General features: G+C 44.3%; 2 protein-coding genes across 3 annotated transcripts in view; one reads left to right on the top strand and one right to left on the bottom strand.

Annotated features, from left to right (window-relative positions):
• Positions 1–18,474, top strand: part of LOC147029088 (protein RCC2-like) — a 164,158-nt gene that overhangs the window by 126,347 nt on the left and 19,337 nt on the right. For both annotated transcript variants that reach the window (XM_085880054.1, XM_085880053.1), the window contains 7 exons: positions 9,913–10,044; positions 12,385–12,473; positions 13,288–13,402; positions 14,615–14,781; positions 15,341–15,521; positions 15,635–15,740; positions 16,049–16,121. In XM_085880054.1, coding sequence (XP_085736180.1) covers positions 9,913–10,044; positions 12,385–12,473; positions 13,288–13,402; positions 14,615–14,781; positions 15,341–15,521; positions 15,635–15,740; positions 16,049–16,121 — 863 coding nt within the window. The remainder of the gene's footprint in view (positions 1–9,912; positions 10,045–12,384; positions 12,474–13,287; positions 13,403–14,614; positions 14,782–15,340; positions 15,522–15,634; positions 15,741–16,048; positions 16,122–18,474) is intronic.
• LOC147029089 (uncharacterized) lies at positions 149–3,601 on the bottom strand. The gene is made up of 2 exons (XM_085876111.1): positions 3,571–3,601; positions 149–1,355 (listed from the first exon to the last, which is right to left on the bottom strand). The coding sequence occupies exons 1-2, from the start codon at positions 3,599–3,601 to the stop codon at positions 313–315; spliced, it is 1,074 nt and encodes a 357-aa protein (XP_085732237.1). The 3' UTR covers positions 149–312.

The following is an 18,474-nucleotide window of genomic DNA, read 5'->3' as shown; positions in this document are numbered from 1 at the left end:
GGGGTGACTGCTGGATGGCAAGATCACTCCCTTGTCAGCTTCCTGTGCCTGTTTCTGGAGACAGAGGACAGTATCTAGTTCTTCCAACTTTGAATAGGACACACTGTGTCCCAATCGGTTCAAAGCTCTCATCAGTTCCACGTTTCCAGTCAACGATTTGACTCCCCATGGCAAGAAGATGTGCTTGGCAGGAATTGTCTCCCCTCCACTTACAGCATACACACAATCTTGACCAAGGGATTGTATCACCCTCTGGAGTCGTGGCGTTCCTTCTGCTGAGCCACCAATGAGGAGAGTTCTGAGAAACAACAGTCATGTTTCTGGAAGCTTTAAATATTCTGCATTCAGTTCATCAGGTTTTGGAAGCCATGGCATCTTTGGTATGGATTTAATTTGGTCTCTGATGTATACTGCAGATTGGTTGATGACATGTCTTATGTCATTTGTAGACTTTCGTTCCTGGACCTTATCCTTGAGCATAACATTATCTGTAAGGGCTTGTACAAGTGATAGATTATCAGGATATACAAGAACCCTACCATTTGTCTCAGTGATGAAGTGGAGAGACTGACAAAATTCTGCCTCCAACTTACGGCGGATGTGATTTTTGGTCTGTTTCTTCACATCTTGGAAGCCATATGTTCTCATGGATTCTACAAGTTTGTCAGTTAGATGAACAGCCTGAGGATTAGTGAAAATAGTGTCCCTTATGTGCTTGAACAACATCATGTATGATTCTTGTTCTGCTTCTTGTTCGGCCACATCTTCGATTGCCAGAGTTGCAGTCACAGCTTTGGGTTTCTCATCCCTCGTGTAATTTCTGTAACAGGTCTTATGATAATGGGCCTCTGCTGCCACGAGTTCTCGTGATGTTATGGCCAGAATTTTGTCGTCAAATTGCCTAATGGCTGCTTGTTGAACCTTGTCATCAGAACGGAGCTCTAAAGACTGCATGAGTGGTTCACGGGTTTTGGATCCTGTGATGTATTTGGTTTTCTTGTCACAGAAAATACAAATTTTATCCATAACTCGAGATGAACTAGGGACATCACGCAAGCATTTCCAGGGATCTGAGCCAGCAGAAGCGTCTTCTTTGGATGAAACGCTGGCAAGTGTTTTCTTGTGAGTGAAAGAAGAATGATAGTTTCGATGATACCATAGTTTTGAGTCATAATCATATTCACAGAGATTAAGGATGGCATCAAAGTTTTGTATACTGGCAGCATTCTGAAGCGCTTCTATGGACTGTGGATCCTTTGGGTTGGTGAGCTCACTGATTGGCGCACTCACTGCACAGATTATACAGGTCCTCTCCTCAACATGAGGCCTTTTGGGTGGCTTCTGAGGTGCATCCACTATATTTATTCACCTGCAATGATACAGAATAGAGCAATTATTTATCAATTGGAGATAGTAGTGCGGGCTCGTAGGTGCAGCTTCGTTCCTTCACTCTCGTAAACGACGACTGGATTGGGGCATTATTTCAATTAGATCGGAACAACCATATCATAAATGGCCATAACTTGGGAAACACCTGGGAAACATACTCAGGTCCCCAGCGTCAATTGTGACGTCATATCAAACGAAGAAGAAGAATTGTGACGCCCACCCCCTCTCTCCCCCTCTCTCATCCCCTCTCTCTCCCCTAGTCTCACCCCTCCTCTCTCCTCCCTCCTCTCTCTCACCCCCGCTCTCACCCCCCCTCACACCCCCTCTCGCCCCCTCCTCTCTCGAATTGTGACGCCCCCTCCCTCTCGTCCCTTCTCTCTCGCCCCCCCCCCAAACCTTGGGATTAATTAATAATTTGAACAATTAATTCAAACATTGGGAAAACACAGCTTTCAAACCCTGGGAAACAGCTGAAACGGATGAAGAATGATATCAAACATTGAAAAGGAACATTTTTCCCAGCGTCAATTGTCCCCAGCGTCAATTGTGACGCCATAGCAAACGAAGAAGAAGAATTGTGACGTCAATCGTGCAAAATAAATAAGTAAACATTAATTGTGACGTCATTTGTGATGTCATAGCACCGTGTCTTGTCATTGGTTGACAGATAAATGGCCGTAACTTGGGAACCGCTTGTCCGATTAATCTCAAACCTTGAAAAGGCACATACTAAGGTCCCCAGCGTCGACTGTGGTGTCATTCGTGATGTCATAGCACTGTGTCTTGTCATTGGTTGACAGATAAATGGCCGTAACTTGGGAACCGCTTCTCCGATTAATATCAAACCTTGAAAAGGCACATACTAAGGTCCCCAGCATCGATTGTGACGTCATACCAAACGAAGAAGAAGAAGAATTGTCACGTCAGTCGTGCATGAAATGTGCATGAAAAAATCGTGCATGAAAAGTCAATCGTGCATGAAAAGTGCATGAAAAGTGCATGAAAAAAACGAAAAATCAATCGTGCATGAAATAAATAAATAAACATTAATTGTGACGTCATTCGTGATGTCATAGCACCGTGTCTTGTCATTGGTTGACAGATAAATGGCCGTAACTTGGGAAGCGCTCATCGGATTGATATCAAACTTTGAAAAGACACATCCACGGGTCCCCAGCAATATTCCTGGCAAGTTTCAATCAGATCGGACCGTCAATCGTGCAAAAATATATAAATAAATAAATAAACATTAATTGTGACATCATTCGTGATGTCATAGCACCGTGTCTTGTCATTGGTCGACAGATAAATGGCCGTAACTTGGGAACCGCTTGTCCGATTGATATCAAACCTCGAAAAGGCACATCCGCGGGTCCCCGGCAATATTCCTGGCAAGTTTCAATCAGATCGGACCGGCGGTCGTCGAGAAACTGCGGTCGCATACAAACACACACACACACACACACACACACACACACACACACACACACACACACACACACACACACAGATTGCTGGAATTATAGATAGATAACAATAAATGCATATGTTTTTCGTCTTTGTGAAGCGTCACTTGGCATAGCTGTGTGGCTTCGAAGTCAATTTCTAAGGTTAATTGGAAGAAGATATGAATTGCCTTAAATAATCATACACACGCTTACAAAAATATATTTATCAAATTGAACTTAAATAATGCATTAGAAAGGAAAAGGTTAATCATACCCAGCATCGTCAAACATGAGGAGAGTTGTGAATCTCAGCTCCCTGGATCTCATCTTGTCACTTTCTGAGGGATTCATGTTCGTGAACGCGAGATGAATAATGTTATTAGGATTAATGCTTATAATTTAAATATCACCTAAATAACAACCTTTACTCGGATGATTTTCATAATGCCAAGAATTGTTCCTGAAGCTTTTTCATAATCATATCTAGAGTGGACCTCAATGCCTATCCAATGCCTTCAGGACCCAACTTTGGCTCTAAATTATCAAATTGTGAGAAAAAAATGTTTTGTCAACCAAACATACCTTGTTCACATGCACACAATAGAAAACAACTCATAAAACAAGTGTTTTTTTTTGTCTTTATTCAAAACATATTTCATGGAATGTGCAATTTTTGAGGCTCAATTTGGCACCCGCTTCGCCATAAAATCATGATATCTTCAAAGTCCCATACAAAACTTGAGCTTCTCTACTGAGAAGTCCATTATACGGTTTTGTTATGTCCATGGGCATATGCATAAGATAAAACAAACAAAGTCTGGTGCCCTCTCATGGTAGCAATTTTTGGATGGGCTCATGTACTAAAAGAGGTTCTGGCTGATGTTAAGCCCTGAATTTTGAAGGACTGAGCTTTTCCAGGGTCTGATCAGAGAAGAGCGTTGGACAGACAATCCTTCTGGAGCAACACCATGAGAATGTGATACTTGCTTGGATTAAATGACATGAACCAGTTGTCTGACTGGCATCTGATTGTTTTTTTCTTCCCCATGTGTGCTAAAAGGTATGTGGCTACTATCATTTTGTCATTGGGATGAGGTACTGTTTGGCATAATGTGGCATCATCTGCAAAGTGGTAGAGAGGTTTTTCAATTGAACTGGAGAAGTTTCTCCAGTAAACGAGGAGCAAATTCTTCCTTGGAGCACTCCAGCCTCTACTGGAAGAGAAGGTGGAAGGATACAGCTGAGAGTTGTATGATGCTTGAGCTCAGGAAGGTCAGTGGGCCAGGAATGAAGATGGCCTTGGATGCCACAGGCAAAAACTGAGTGAGCAGTGGCAGAGTGGTAGGCAGTGTCAAAGATTTGGGATATGTCCAGAGGCACAGACCTGACGACTTGCTTATGGTACTCAGTTATGGTACTCAGCACCTCCATCCAGTGTTGGGATAGAATCAGTTGCATAACCAGAGTTGAGTGATAGGAACATAATCCAAACGAATGATCATATATCGGGTCATTAGAGAGGAAAACAGACTTCATGTTGTTATGACAGCTCCTCCTCCTTTGTATGCAGCACACAGCTGCAGGTAGCATCATAGCCTCAGGGAAGAGCTGTGCTACTGAAGAAATGCCCCTATTACCAATACACTGGCACTCATTTCACCAACCTCAGAAGGATGATAGGCTGAGTCAACCACACCTGGTGTTAATTCAACAGCCAACAGGGGCTCAAACTCAGGACCAAAAGATCCCAAGCCAGCCACCCTAATCACTAAGCCAACACCAGGCTTGCATGTTAACAGCAATAATATATCTTGCGACCTTGCTGACAACTTCAAGTAGGTTTATTGGCTTCTCATTAAGTTGATCAGTCTTTTCATTCTGCTTGTACGTACATGGGAGTGATGTTGGCTGTCTTCCAAACAGAGCAAACAGGAAGTGGCCTGAAATGAAGGACAGGTCGAAGAGAATATGTAGGAGAGGTGAGAACAACAGAGTAAAGTTTGACAACAAAGGCACTAATGCCACCTGGGCCCGTTGTAGAAGTGGTATTGAGACTGGACAGATGTTTCTCACCTTGTGCCCATGGGGGAATGGTGGTAACGGGAAGCGATGGGTTGGGCACACGTGCTTTTTTTTTTTTTTTTTTTTTTTTTTTTTTTTTTGTATACCTTGGTCGAGGCTCGTATGAGAGCTAACACACAACTCACAGCAAGGAGGCATGAGACAAGAGGGGCGGGAGTGGAAGGGACAAAACATTGGGGAACAGACACAGGTGAACTGTGGAAGGGAGAGGGATGGGGATGGGACGGGGAACATGGCGAGGGGAAGATGGACATTAAAGGGACTTTCAGGAAGGAAAGCAGGAGAATTGAAGGAAGTGGGCTTGGGTGGATTATCGGGGGTAGAAAAGATCGAGGATTTGGATGGGGGAAGATAAGAGGTGGTGGTGAACAGCTGTTTTGAAAGCCTGAAGGGAAGAATGGGAAAGAATAGAGTGAGGAAGTTTATTCCAAAGGCGGGAAAAAAGAGCAATGAAAGAGTGAAGATGAGCAGTGATTCGTGATTTTGGTAGTTTTACCAGAAGGGGGTTGTTGGCGGACCTTGAGCGCCCTGTGGAAATGTGGTTGGGACAAATCGCAGAGAGAGCAGGGGGGGCAAGGCTGGAGAGGAGTCGGTAGAAGACAGAAAGACCACCGACCAACCTGCGGTGATTGAGTGAGAGGCCCAAAGACTCAGCTTCATTGCGGGAGATGCCAATGATCTTAAAAGCCCTGGTTTCGACAGCGTGAAGTCGAGAAAGGTGGGAGGCAGGAGCACCAGCCCAGAGGGGAGAGCAGTACTCCATCAGGCTACGGACAAAAGCTTTGTAAGTGGTCAGGAGCTCAAGAGGGCCGAGAGAGAGAACGTGCTTTGAGAGAAAAGATTCTTTGAGTTCCAGCATTCTACCTCATCCGGAGCAGAGTTTGCATTGATGCCATTTGTGGTGATGCAAGAGGTGAAGGGGAGAACGCATCAGAGAAGACTTTACAAGATGCCAACAGTTTTTTTTTTTTTTGAGGAAGTAGACAAGTCAGACAGCTCAACGTCAAGATTTGTGTGCATAGCTACTTTATCGTACGACATCATCACCAATTCACCTGGTGCTTTCTTCCAGCTTTTCTGAGAATGATTACACAGGTGTGGGCTTCATGGAATGATCTAAGGTTGCTTTTGGTTGACTTTGTCTTCCACGTTAAGAAATCAAGCTCTTTGGAAACAAGTGCCCTAATGACTGGACTCTGTCGACCAGGGTTGGGAGGATGGATAGATGAGATGTTAATGAGATGGGATAAGCCAATGAATGAAAGAGCAAGCCTTTGTGAAAGCACGTACAGGCCAAGTCAATATCCATTTTGGAGAAGATTGTGACGGATTTCCAGCTGTTATGTAGCTACGTCTTCTTTGAAGCATCAATCATGACAAAAGAACGTTTCATTGCTTTCTTTCTCAATGAGATGCATGCAATTCATTTTTCCCACACAGTCAGTTTCTTTTATGATGAAAAGTTTTATCCACATTCCTCTTTGTTCGTACGCGGCTCAAGGCTGCGGGGTAGCATCATTGGCTCAGGGGGTGGCTGTGCTGCCGATGCAGTGCCCTCTGTACGTCAGGGCAGGAGTTTGTAATTTGTTCATGCTGCTGGCAATAGCTCAGCTAGTCTTCATGAAGGACACCATGGGATCTTTAACATCCATCAACTAATGCTGTCAGACAGACACCGGTTTAAAGTCCGTCCGAGAGACGGCACACAAATTGATGAATCACCCTGCCCGTAAAATACCGAGATGGCAGTTTATAGCTGGGTCGGGATTCAAACCAAGGTTAGACATCTTCGAGGCGAGTGTGCAGGCCATCCCGTCAGCTTTTTTTTTATCAACGTATTAAGTGAAATAAATAAAGCATCTGAAATTTTAAAATCCTACATGCTGTTTCCTCAGTTGACACTCTCAATTTAAAGAGGATGGAGCATGAACAAAACAACCATATGTTGGCAAACACTGCGCAGGCTTGATTGGCCTAATTCTGTGTCAAAATTTCCTTGTCAGGGAACTCGTATTAATTAATTAAATATGAATATGAAAGATCCATTCTTTCTGTTAATTGGTCACGCACTTACACAATACCTGTTTTGCCCCCAGCTTTCTTTACATCCTGTGTGGCCGTGCGAGGACTCGAGGGTATGATGCTCCAGAGACCACCGTTTCATAATGAGTGAAGTAGATTACGCATTTCCGAATGTGCAACGAGTTTGACGTGAACAGTAAATGGATATATTGTCCCTTAAGGGCAACCTTTTATTTTCGCAAGAACAAAATGCATTTGAAATTTTTCAAAAGCAAGAATGGCGGCTTAACCGTTATTTCAGACTACTTTCTCTCCTGCTCTCCAATTTGCCATGATGTGAGTCATGCGGGGGCTGGGGTGGGGGGTGGGGGGCTTTCTCCACGACTATGTCCTGGCAACTGCATGAGGAAAATAATTTTGGCCCAAGCCAGCCAGAGCCAAATTTGGCTCGTGGGCAAAGGTTATTGGTGTTAATGTTTGTGCTTGTCTCCAAAATTGTGATAACATTCATTTATTAATATGTGTACAAATAATAATAACATAAACAAGAGCACAATACTTGAGAAATCCTGAAAACAAATTTGACTTTAAAAATAATTGGTGGTTGAATTCAACGACCAAATATGCAAATCCTGTTCAAATTCTACCAGGTGGTGAAGTTTCATGAAAATTGGTTTAAAATTGTGACCTGTAGGTGATTGATGGAGACAAACAGACAAAATGAAAAATTACTCATTGAGCGACACTTGGCAAAACAGAACATTGTAGAACAGCGCTCGGTAGAGCGCATACCTCCACCAGGCTGAACAGTTTACGTTTTGTATCCCACTGATGGGCTGGATCTGAATCAAAATCGAATCCACTTCTTCTTGTCACCGAACCAACTCATCTACCTAGTTTTGTCAAAAATCATCCACAACTTTTTGAGATATCATGATACGAGATATCAAAAATCATCCACAACTATGGATAGTTTTTGAAACTAACTCTCAATTTATAAATTTGGCCAACATTGACCTTTTGACCTTAAACATAATTGGTGGTTGAATTCATTGAGCTGTAATGAAAATCCTGTTCAAGTTTCAGGTGAATCCGATGAAAATTGACAATTTTAGAAATCCGGCGGTTGATGATCTTTGGGCTTATGTTGACCTCACGTCGACCCTCGATCGACCGTCATAGGGAGGGTACCTGCAATCTCCGAAAGTTTCAGAGCAATCGACTGAGTGGTCTCGGCTGTTGGCGAGCAGCCAGACAAACAAACAAACAAACAAGAAAAAGATGTCGTGCAGAGTACGCCACTTGCAAAATGCATAAAACAAATTTGACCTCAAAAATAATTGGTGGTTGAATTCAGTGACCTGATATGAAAATCCTCTTCAAATTTCAAGTCAATCGAATGAAAATTGAGGATTTTAGAAAATTTCACCCAAATTGGCCTTTTGCCCTGTGTTGACTTTTTGGCCTATGTTGACCTTCCGCCGTGTGTTGGGCTCAAAAATAATTGATGGTTGAATTCAGTGACCTGGTATGCAAATCCTGTTCAAATTTTAAATTAACCGGATGAAAATTGAGGATTTTAGAAACCTCAACCAAAGTCGTTGACCTTTGGCTTATGTTGACCTCAAAAATAATCGGTGGTTGAATTAAATGAACAAATATGCAACTCTTGTTCAAATTTCAAGGCAATCGGATGAAAATTGACAATTTTAGAAATTCGTCCTATGTTGACCTTTTGGAATATGTTGACCTCAAAAATAATTGGCTTGTTGAACTCAGTGACCTGATCTGCAAATCCTCTTCAAATTTCAAATTAATCCGATGAAAAAAAAATTGAGCATTTTACAAATTCGATAATGTTGTTGACCTTTGCCCGATGTTGACCTTTTGACCTCAAAAACAATAGGCTCCTTGCTTATGAAGTGAAGCTCCATGTGCTGAAGTTTCGTGAAGATCAGTTTAATATTATGACCTGTCGGCAAAACAATTGATTGACAGACAAACAGACAGACAGACAGACAGACAGACAGACAGACAGGATAATGCATGTGACCAAGCAATATACTTGAAAACTCGATTTTCACAAGTAGTAGTAGTAATAATAATAATAATAATAATAATAATAATAATAATACGTATTAAAGATAATGTTAACCAGTTTGATTTGGAGATGTTAACGTTCTCACTATCCCATTATCCTTCCCTTTAATGGATATCTGGGTGGTAATGAGTCCAATCAGGGAAGCGATGTGATTTCCCCTCTCAGGTGACGATGAACCAACTTAATTAGTATTTTAATGAGTGCTTCCTAAGTAATATTCAATCCCACTGACACTTCTACGTTTATTAACTCCACCTCAGGTTGACGAGAGGTGAGCTCATGCACTTTGGGCTGTCGCGGACCTGAGATTCGAACCTCTACCCCTAAAAGATCCCTGTTCACCACATCTGGGAATATGAGCCATCTGAGCAGCATTTTCACTCGTGGGTGCAGGAAAGAGTCTCGTACCAACCAGGCCACACGTTTCCCTGGTTTTTTTTGGGTTTTTTTTGGCCAGACTTTACAAGACAATTGTCTTTACCAAATTACAGATACACCGTTCATTTATTACAGAGAACAGCTTGGAGAGAAAGGAAATGCTTTCAGGTGAACATGTGAAGTTGGGTGGAATGCAGCTGTGTTTAACAGTTGCTTGGATTGTGATCGGCAGTGGAAGGGAAAGGAGGTTGGTTGATGACCTAGTGTGGAATGGAAAGGGAAGAAGAGGTGGGTTGGGGAGGGACATTAGTGAAGATGTACATTAGTGGATTTGAATGTTGAGCTCCAGTATCATGCAAACAATGGTGGTGTGAAAGAGGTGAGCTCAGTTTGACTCGTAAAAATCACCATTGATGTCTAAAATTGTGGACTTCTTTCTGCCTCGTGTTCTTCCTGTCTTTCCGTCCCCCCCCCCCGCCCCCCCCATGTCAGGCCGGGGAGAGAAAGGACAGCTTGGCCACGGAGATACATCTCGGGTGGAGATCCCAAAACCTTTGGAAGCTTTGCAGGAACAGGTGGTTGTGGATGGAGCTTGTGGACGCAGCCACACGCTCTGTTTGACCGGTAAATACCATAAATTTACTCAAGGCTTTGGCAAAAGTGCTTTTGTTGTTTTTTTTTGTATGCAAAGTCGAGGCTCATTGGAGAGATAGAACACTGAACAGATCAGGAGCAGTAGAAAGAGATTGGGGGGGGGGGGTGGGGGGAAACACCAACAGCTGGGTTGAAGGACAAAATGGAGCGAGTCGCGGACAAATAAGGATGTGGAGAAGGATGAGGAGACACACTGGGTGGACAAGATGGATTTTGATGCTTCGGTACCTGTTATGGGGAATGTTCGAATTTGCAAAACTTTCACGTATTCTTCACAAAGGGTAGAATGAGATCAACCCGCAGTTGGTGTCGTGAATGTCGATTTTATAATAACGTTTCTGGCTGCATTTTACTTCCCACTTAATCACAGGCTTCCCAGTTAACGTACTTCGGTTTTTATTCACATAAAAGACTTTTGAATAAAGGAGGGGGGAGGGGTGGGAGGGGGTGGAAGGTGTAATAACTGAAAGCCTCATCTTTTCTCGAAGGGATAAGGGAGGCTTTGTATTCCGTCTGAGTGTCAGTTTCAAGATTGGGTTTCAAGATAAGCCCATGGTCTACGGGGCGTTGCGAGAACCATGAGCTCGACGAGCATGACAGGGAAGCCTTAAGGGCAATGTACAAAGTTATCAAATTCAACCATAACATTTTAATGTCTAATTCAACCAAAAGTTAGGCTGACAGGGCCATCTCGACTCTAAGCTGTCTACCCTGGGTTCGAATCCGAACCCAGCTATAAACTGCCATCCTGGTGTTTGACAGGCAGGGTGATTCATCAATACGTGTGCCGTTCCTCGGATGGGCATTAAACCGGGCGTCCTGTCTGCCAGTACAAGTTGGCGGACGTTAAAGATCCCACGGTGTCTTCCGCGAAGAGTCGGCGAGCCGTCGCCGGCACCACGAACAAATCACAAATTCCTCCTCGAACCCACAGAGGGGCACTGCATCAGCGGCACCGCCGCACCCATGCAAGAACTGATACTTACGTGCAGCTACGCGTTGTTGTGTACGAACCACCACGACCGCAAGTTGATTGTACATCTGGAATGTGGATTACGTGTCCAAGTTAAATGCGACCGTCACTGATGCTGCATTTGTCGCTCACCTCGATCGACTTACTCAAACGTGTATTGTTCATTATGAGATGTTCAAAAAAAAAAAAAATACAAATTAAGCCACAAATTCATGCAGATTTACACAGTCAATGGAATAGGATTGCAACTTTTGCATTTTAAATACATTTTGATGAATTATAATAAAAAAATGTGGAGTTTGTGTGGGTCACCTTTCCAAATATCCCGCCGAGGCTGATCCGCGTGGTTCAAGGACTCTGTGCAGTTTTAGACATCTGTCATGATAAATAATAATTATTAATAACTCTCTTATCTGAAGCCATTATCAGATTTTAAGGTCGTTTTTTATTTATTTTTATTTTTTAGCAAATTGTGGCCGTTGTGGCCAACAAGTAGTTAACAGATCCGGATGAAATGTGGTGGGCACGTTGGGCGTGTGACAAGGACGAAATGTTTCGATTTTGGTGAAGATCCGGATCCGGATCTGGATCCGACGAATTGAATTTTTAAAGCGATTCTTCGCCATTGAGACATCGGACCAAAAACGATCGCATAGCACGATATCTCAAAAATGTATCGGGCCCGGTATGTTTTCGTGGATCAGGGATTACGTGGCGGAGGTATGCGCTCTACCGAGTGCCCTTAAAGTTGTAAGTTGTGTTGCTCTTTGAATCTCCCAAACAATTTTGCTTTCTTCGAGATTTCGTTTTATTTCCGTTTCTTTCTCTCCGTACCAGTCAAGGTTTTTGTGTTTTTTTTTTTTTCGCATCCTTACATCCATTGTGTCCTTCAGCTCAAAGGGCATCTTTCAAAGTTTTATATTAGAAATAATTTCGTCTTCCCGATAAAGACATTAACAGCGGACACGCCATTGTTCAGACACCATTTTGGAGACAACATTTTACAACGCCCCCTTCCTGCCATCTCTCTCCATTCTGTCGGCCTTTCTCATTCTCTCGCAGCATTTTGTTCTCGGTCCAGCTCCAAGGTTGTCATAGCAACAGTACTGCACCACAAAACTTTTGCTGTGCCCATTGTAACTGAGAATAATCAAACATACAATTTCCTCAAAGACCTCTCTTTCTCTGTCACACATTGTGATGCCATTACATTGAATACGACTCTGTTAATGGCACCAAAAATATATATATATAAATATATAATTCTTCCCAAAATGTCTTTTATTTTCACATAGTCGTGTTCCTTCTTTAAAATTCCTTCATTTTATCTTTTGCAGAAGAAGGAACGGTGTTTGCCTTTGGGGAGAATCGACTGGGGCAGCTGGGCTTAGGAAATCAGACCGACGCTGTGCCGAGCCCAACACAGGTGACTCATTGCTGATCCACCTGGTGAAGTTACTATTTTTAGCAATTAAGAGAACAGACAGATCACCATGGGTAGGACAACTCGGATAACCTTTGGGTAAGGCTGTTTTCAGTTCATTGGAACTGCCGATACGTACCCATTGAGGTCTGTTTTTCGAAATATATCTTCATGCAGACCTGCATCGCTTCAATGTCCTCATGTAGGGTGACCGCCTCTGTTAAGATGATAAGATGCAAATGTATGGTTTCCTTGTCCGGGTGCCTGGAGCGATTTCATCTTACCCCTGCTGATGGCGAGTTCCCTCTTTGAAGTGCTTGCTTCGAGGCTAGGCAGCAGATTTTGCTGACAATCAGCAAACGTGACAATCATAAGGTCACCGGTGTAGGTTTTTTTTGTAGTTCAGGAGCAAGGAAGGTGGTCCACGTGAGAACACATACTAACGTCGATGACACCTTACCTGCGGCACAAAAGGAACACATTTGGTATGATCCTGGAATATTTTTTGGACAGAATGGCTGAAGATCATCAAAACCTGGAGATAACACCTTGAGGTGGGATTTTATCGAATTAGCCTGTGCAATGCCCGTAAAGGAGCGGTTCTTAAGGACTTTGCTTACATCGTAGATAGATTTGTTCGGTGTCAAAATATCCTGGCTCGGAACTTTTATGTTCAGAATTGACTCTTCAATGCACATGACTGAAAGAAATGAATGGACAGCATGATTGACCACGTTTAAACCAAATGTGATACCAGGTTTATTTCACCCAGGAAACAATGCCTGGAGATTGGCACGCTCATTCCTTGCCTTCATAGATTTCGTACACTGGCAAGCCGATCGTGCGCGTGGCATGTGGAGCGGAGTTCAGCATGGTGCTCGACTGTAAGGGCGGCTTATATTCCTTTGGTTGTCCTGAGTATGGGCAGTTAGGTGAGTCACTTTTTAATTTAATTTTTGTTTTCGACAGCGTTGCACTTCATTAACTCCGCCACCGAAGGTAGACGGAGGTTAGGTTTTCGCCCCTGTCTGTCTGTCTTTGAGCAGGATATCTCAAAAACTTATGGACACATTTGGACAAAACTTGGGGGGTCACAAGGACAAATTGATTCAATTTTGGTCAAGATCTGGATCCGGATCCGGATCCGGATCCGGATCCGAGAATTTAATATATATATATATATTTTTTTTGTGATTCTTCATTATTGAGAGACGAGCCGAAACCCCGTCACAGACGGATTTGGTTCATTCAACCACCCTCACCAGCTCACCCACACTCGAGGGACATGGACTGGACAGGGCGTGCTTGCCCCTGCCCCTGCCCCATTCCCCCCCCCCCGCCTTCAATTTGCTTAACCCCGCTCAAAAATTAAATTACCCCGGCCCCGCCTCTTCACTCCCCGCCCCTCCCCGTCTCTGATTCCCCGCCCCACTTGCCCCCGGGCCCCGCCCCCTGTCCACCCCCTCACACTCAACACCGCCTAATTCACCCCAGCCCCCGCCCACTCACCCCCTGCCCCATTTCCCCCCGTCTCCCGCTTTCAATTTGCTTACCCCCGCCCAAAACATTGCTTACCTTGCCTCCCGCCTCTTCACCCCCTGCCCCCCCCTCTTCACTCCCTGCCCCCATCTCTTCATCCCCCGCCCCACCTTGTCATTCCTCGCCCCCGTCTCAACGAAAAGTGTTTATTCTGCTTCAGAGTTGAAAGTTGACTATTGCCACTATGTGCGATGCACTCTTACAGGTACGAAGTTTCTTTCAGTCCAGGTCACAGTACGTGACACGACCGCAAGGAGGAGCACAAAATTGGTCCTTCAGTGTTCATATACAGATAGGGACAAAAACGATATTTGTCATGATATTTCAAAAAGTTGTGGATGTATTATGGCAAAACTCAGTGGATGATTTGGGTAGATGACAAGAACAAGCCGATTAGATATTGGTTATGGTCCAGCCTGCAGATCCAGCCTATCAATGGCATACAAAAGGTAAACTGTTCAGCCTGGCGGAGGTATGCGCTCGACGGAGTACCGTTCTAGTTACACCTGGAATTAAGCTTGTAGTTCAACTTGTCATGGTGCCTTGAGACGATCAGCTTTCCATTTAATGTGGCATAGATTGTTACCTTTATCGTCTACCCACAGGCCACAACTCAGATGGCCGGTTTGTGGTACGTTCCCAGCGTACCGAGTTTGCATGTGGTCTAGCTCCACGCCGCATCGCCTTCTTTCTGGAGAAGACAAGGGGAGGACAGGTGCTGCCTGTGTCAAACGTCCTTGTGAAGGACATGGCATGTGGGGCCAATCACACGGTGGGTTCCTTCAGTTCCAAACTTTGTTGTGGAAGTTTGTTTTAAACATGCAAAACACAGTGATGGCTATCTCGGGCAGTGATAATATCCTTAATTGCAAGCACAACGTCATTTATAAACACTGCTGCATTGTTTTCAGTCAAGAGGTTGGTGTAGGTAGTGCTACCTTTTTGAGGTAGCATTTTACTTGCTCATCCCAAATTGCCCTGAGAGCATAAAGAGTCAACCACAAAATGTAGACGAGACCAGAACATACAGGGCACATCGATTACCCCTTCCTTGAAGATTTTTATTGAGCCAGTGAATTCCAATTCAGATGGTGGTAATTTTCTGAGACAAGCCTGGGTTCCAGAGCCTTAAAATTCAAATTTTTAACTGCAGCCTTCAGAAATATTTTCACCCACAATCTTTGGGATGTCATTCCATTGTTATTGCAACTAGACACCCACTATATACGCTTGTCGCCGGCTCCTCAAGAGGAATATAACAATCAAAAGAGAGGGAAAGAGCAGAGAGTAGAACACAGAAACATTTGCCACTCTGTCTTCATGTTCTCCAGCTTGCACTGGATGTGCATAAACGCGTGTTCTCCTGGGGGTTCGGAGGTTACGGGAGGCTGGGCCACGCGGAGCCCAGAGATGAGATGGTGCCGCGCTTTGTCAAGGCCCTGGATAGACCAGGTCATGGAGTGGCGCGAATCTGTGCTGGCTTCTCCTGCTCTCTCGCCGTCCTTGACTCTGGTTAGGCAGTCTCAATTTTGCACATAGCTTAACAAACATAACTTGAGATTGAGTTCAGCTGTTTTACTGCAACTACACTCATCCTGCAACCTTGCATGATTTGTTGCATTCAGGATCTTTGTACTTTTGGGGTTCCACAAACACGGCACGAGATGCCACCATGTACCCCAAAGCTGTGCAGGAGCTCTGCGGTTGGCGTGTACGCAGTCTCTCATGTGGGTATGTCCCACCAGGCAATGCACACACCCCGAGTAACACGTGACGACAGGATGTCAATGTTACTTCGGTGCCACTTTGTTAAATAAAAAGCGGCTTCACTATTAGTTCACAATTTAACAACTCGTCACCTTCCAGCTCCAACCCATAGTCATCATTTTATGCAATCCCACTGTAACTCCAACGCTGCTTCCCATCTCCAACGTCTGGTCATTGGTAATTGCACCCACAGCCTTCACTTTAAAAGTACTTTGCAGCACCCTCACTCTCATCTGACACTCACCCCTCCCTACTCCACACCTTGTGAACAGAAAGAGCAGCATTGTAATTACTGCTGATGACAGCACAATCAGCTGGGGACCCTGGCCGACATATGGAGAGCTGGTAATACAACGCACCTCTCACACATCTCATTGTGTTTTAAATGATCTGAGGTTATAAAGATACTGTCTGACTGTGTTATCTGCTAAAGTATTTATGTAATGGGCTTGTCCTGCACATATAACGTTCACATTCCTTTTATACAAGGACTTCTGTGGTCACTGACAAGCATATTGGCCCCATGAGGTTTTCTGATGTTACATGAGGCAGATGTGACCATCCAGCCCATTACTAACATGAAATAATATCATGAATAACAATGTTCATTCCCCAGTTTTTGTTTGATGTAAATTTGTGTACGTAGTGACAACATACAAGTTGCCATAGAAAAGGGTTCAGCATAGAGTTAACTACGTTGATTCCAAAGCTAGTTCAAATCAGCAATGAGGAGCAGCTAAAGGAGACAGGACTCTGTACATCAGAAAAGAGGTGATTATGATAAGATATGATGGAGATGTTTAAGATAATGAAGAGTCTCGATTAAATAAGTGCAAAAGAGTCTTTCAGCGGAATAGACGTTGATAGGAACAGGAGTCAAAGCCCGAGGATAAAGAAGACGAGGGTTAGGAGGGTAATGTGGCGAAGGTCTTTCACCTAGAGAGTAGTTGGTGCATGGAATGGTCTCCCTGAACAGGCAGTCATAACAGAAACAGTAGATAGGTTAAAAATGGAATGAGATAGGTACCTAGAAGCATTGGGATAAAGAGGTACAGGGATATTGGCAGACTGGTCGGTAGCTTAGTGTGATTGTATATACTATTTGTCGGGTATGTGTAGCAAGTGTGATGTCCATGAGAGGGTCTTGACACAGCCCATCACCATTTTCACCACCACCACCACCACCACCATCATCTCAAGGAGATGGGGATGGGCCTGGCATCTGCCTGGGGGATGGCCAGACGGAGGCCCCTGGAGTACCGGCGGAAAGTGGATGCAGCGACGTGCTGTTCTGGCACATGCTTCCATACCTGACCTGACACCACCACCCCCATTCAAAAAAAAAATATATATATATATATATGTATATATATATGGAGGTGGATGGAGTACTTTTAGGTGGATGGAGTACTTTGAGGAGCTGATGAATGAAGAAAATGAGAGAGAGAAGGTTGGAAGAGGTGGAGATAGTGAATATGGAAGTGGGGTGGATCAGTAAGGATGAAGTGAGGACTGCTATGAAGAAGATGAAAAGTGGAAAGGCGGTTGGCCCAGATGGTATACCAGTGGAGGCATGGAAGTGCTTAGGAGAGATGGCAGTGGGGTTGTTAACCAAATTGTTTAATGAAGTCTTGGAAAGTGAGAGGATGCCGGAGGAGTGGAGATTAAGTGTACTGGTTCCGATTTTCATGAATAAGGGTGATGTGCAGAGCTGTGGAAATTACAGAGGGATAAAGTTGTTAAGCCACACCATGAAGTTGTGGAAAAGAGTAGTGGAAGCTTGGTTGAGAGGAGAGGTGACGATCTGTGAGCAGCAATATGGGTTTATGCCAGGAAAGAGCACCACTGATGCGATGTTTGCTTTGAGAATGTTGATGGAGAAGTATAGGGAAGGCCAGAAGGAGTTACATTGTGTGTTTGTGGATTTAGAGAAAGCTTATGATAGGGTGTCAAGAGAGGAGTTGTGGCATTGTATGAGGAAGTCGGGAGTGGTAGAGAAGTATGTGAGGATCGTGCAGGATATGTATGAGGATAGTGTGACAGCGGTGAGGTGTGCGGTAGGAATGACGGACCGGTTTAAGGTAAAAGTGGGATTGCACCAAGGATCGACTCTGAGCCCTTTCCTGTTTGCAATGGTGATGGACAGGTTGACGGACGAGATCAGACTGGAGTCCCCATGGACTATGATGTTCGCGGATGACATCATGATCTGTAGGGAGAGTAGGGAGCAGGCTGAGGCGAGCCTCGAGAGGTGGAGGTACACACTGGAGAGAAGGGGAATGATAGTCAGTCGGAGTAAGACGGAGTACATGTGCGTAAATGAGAGGGAGGGTGGTGGTATGGTGCGGTTGCAAGGAGTTGAGCTGGGGAAGGTGGATGGGTTTAAATACTTGGGATCAACTGTCCAAAGTAACGGAGAGTGTGGGAGAGAAGTGAAAAAGAGAGTGCAGGCAGGATGGAGTGGGTGGAGAAGAGTTGCAGGAGTGATTTGTGACAGAAGGGTAGCTGCAAGAGTGAAGGGGAAAGTATATAAGACGGTAGTGAGACCAGCTATGTTGTATGGTTTGGAGGGGGTGGCGCTAACAAAAAGACAGGAAGCGGAGCTGGAGGTGGCAGAGTTAAAGATGCTGCAATTCTCGTTGGGAGTGACGAGGACGGACAGGATAAGGAATGAGTATATTAGAGGGACAGCGCAGGT

This window comes from Eptatretus burgeri, chromosome 4 (assembly GCF_056783735.1).
Source record: "Eptatretus burgeri isolate ZD-2024b chromosome 4, Ebu_testis_v1, whole genome shotgun sequence".
NCBI classification, from domain to species: domain Eukaryota; kingdom Metazoa; phylum Chordata; class Myxini; order Myxiniformes; family Myxinidae; genus Eptatretus; species Eptatretus burgeri.
Note: the sequence above shows the minus strand (reverse complement) of the source record. Positions and strands in the feature narration are given on the sequence as shown.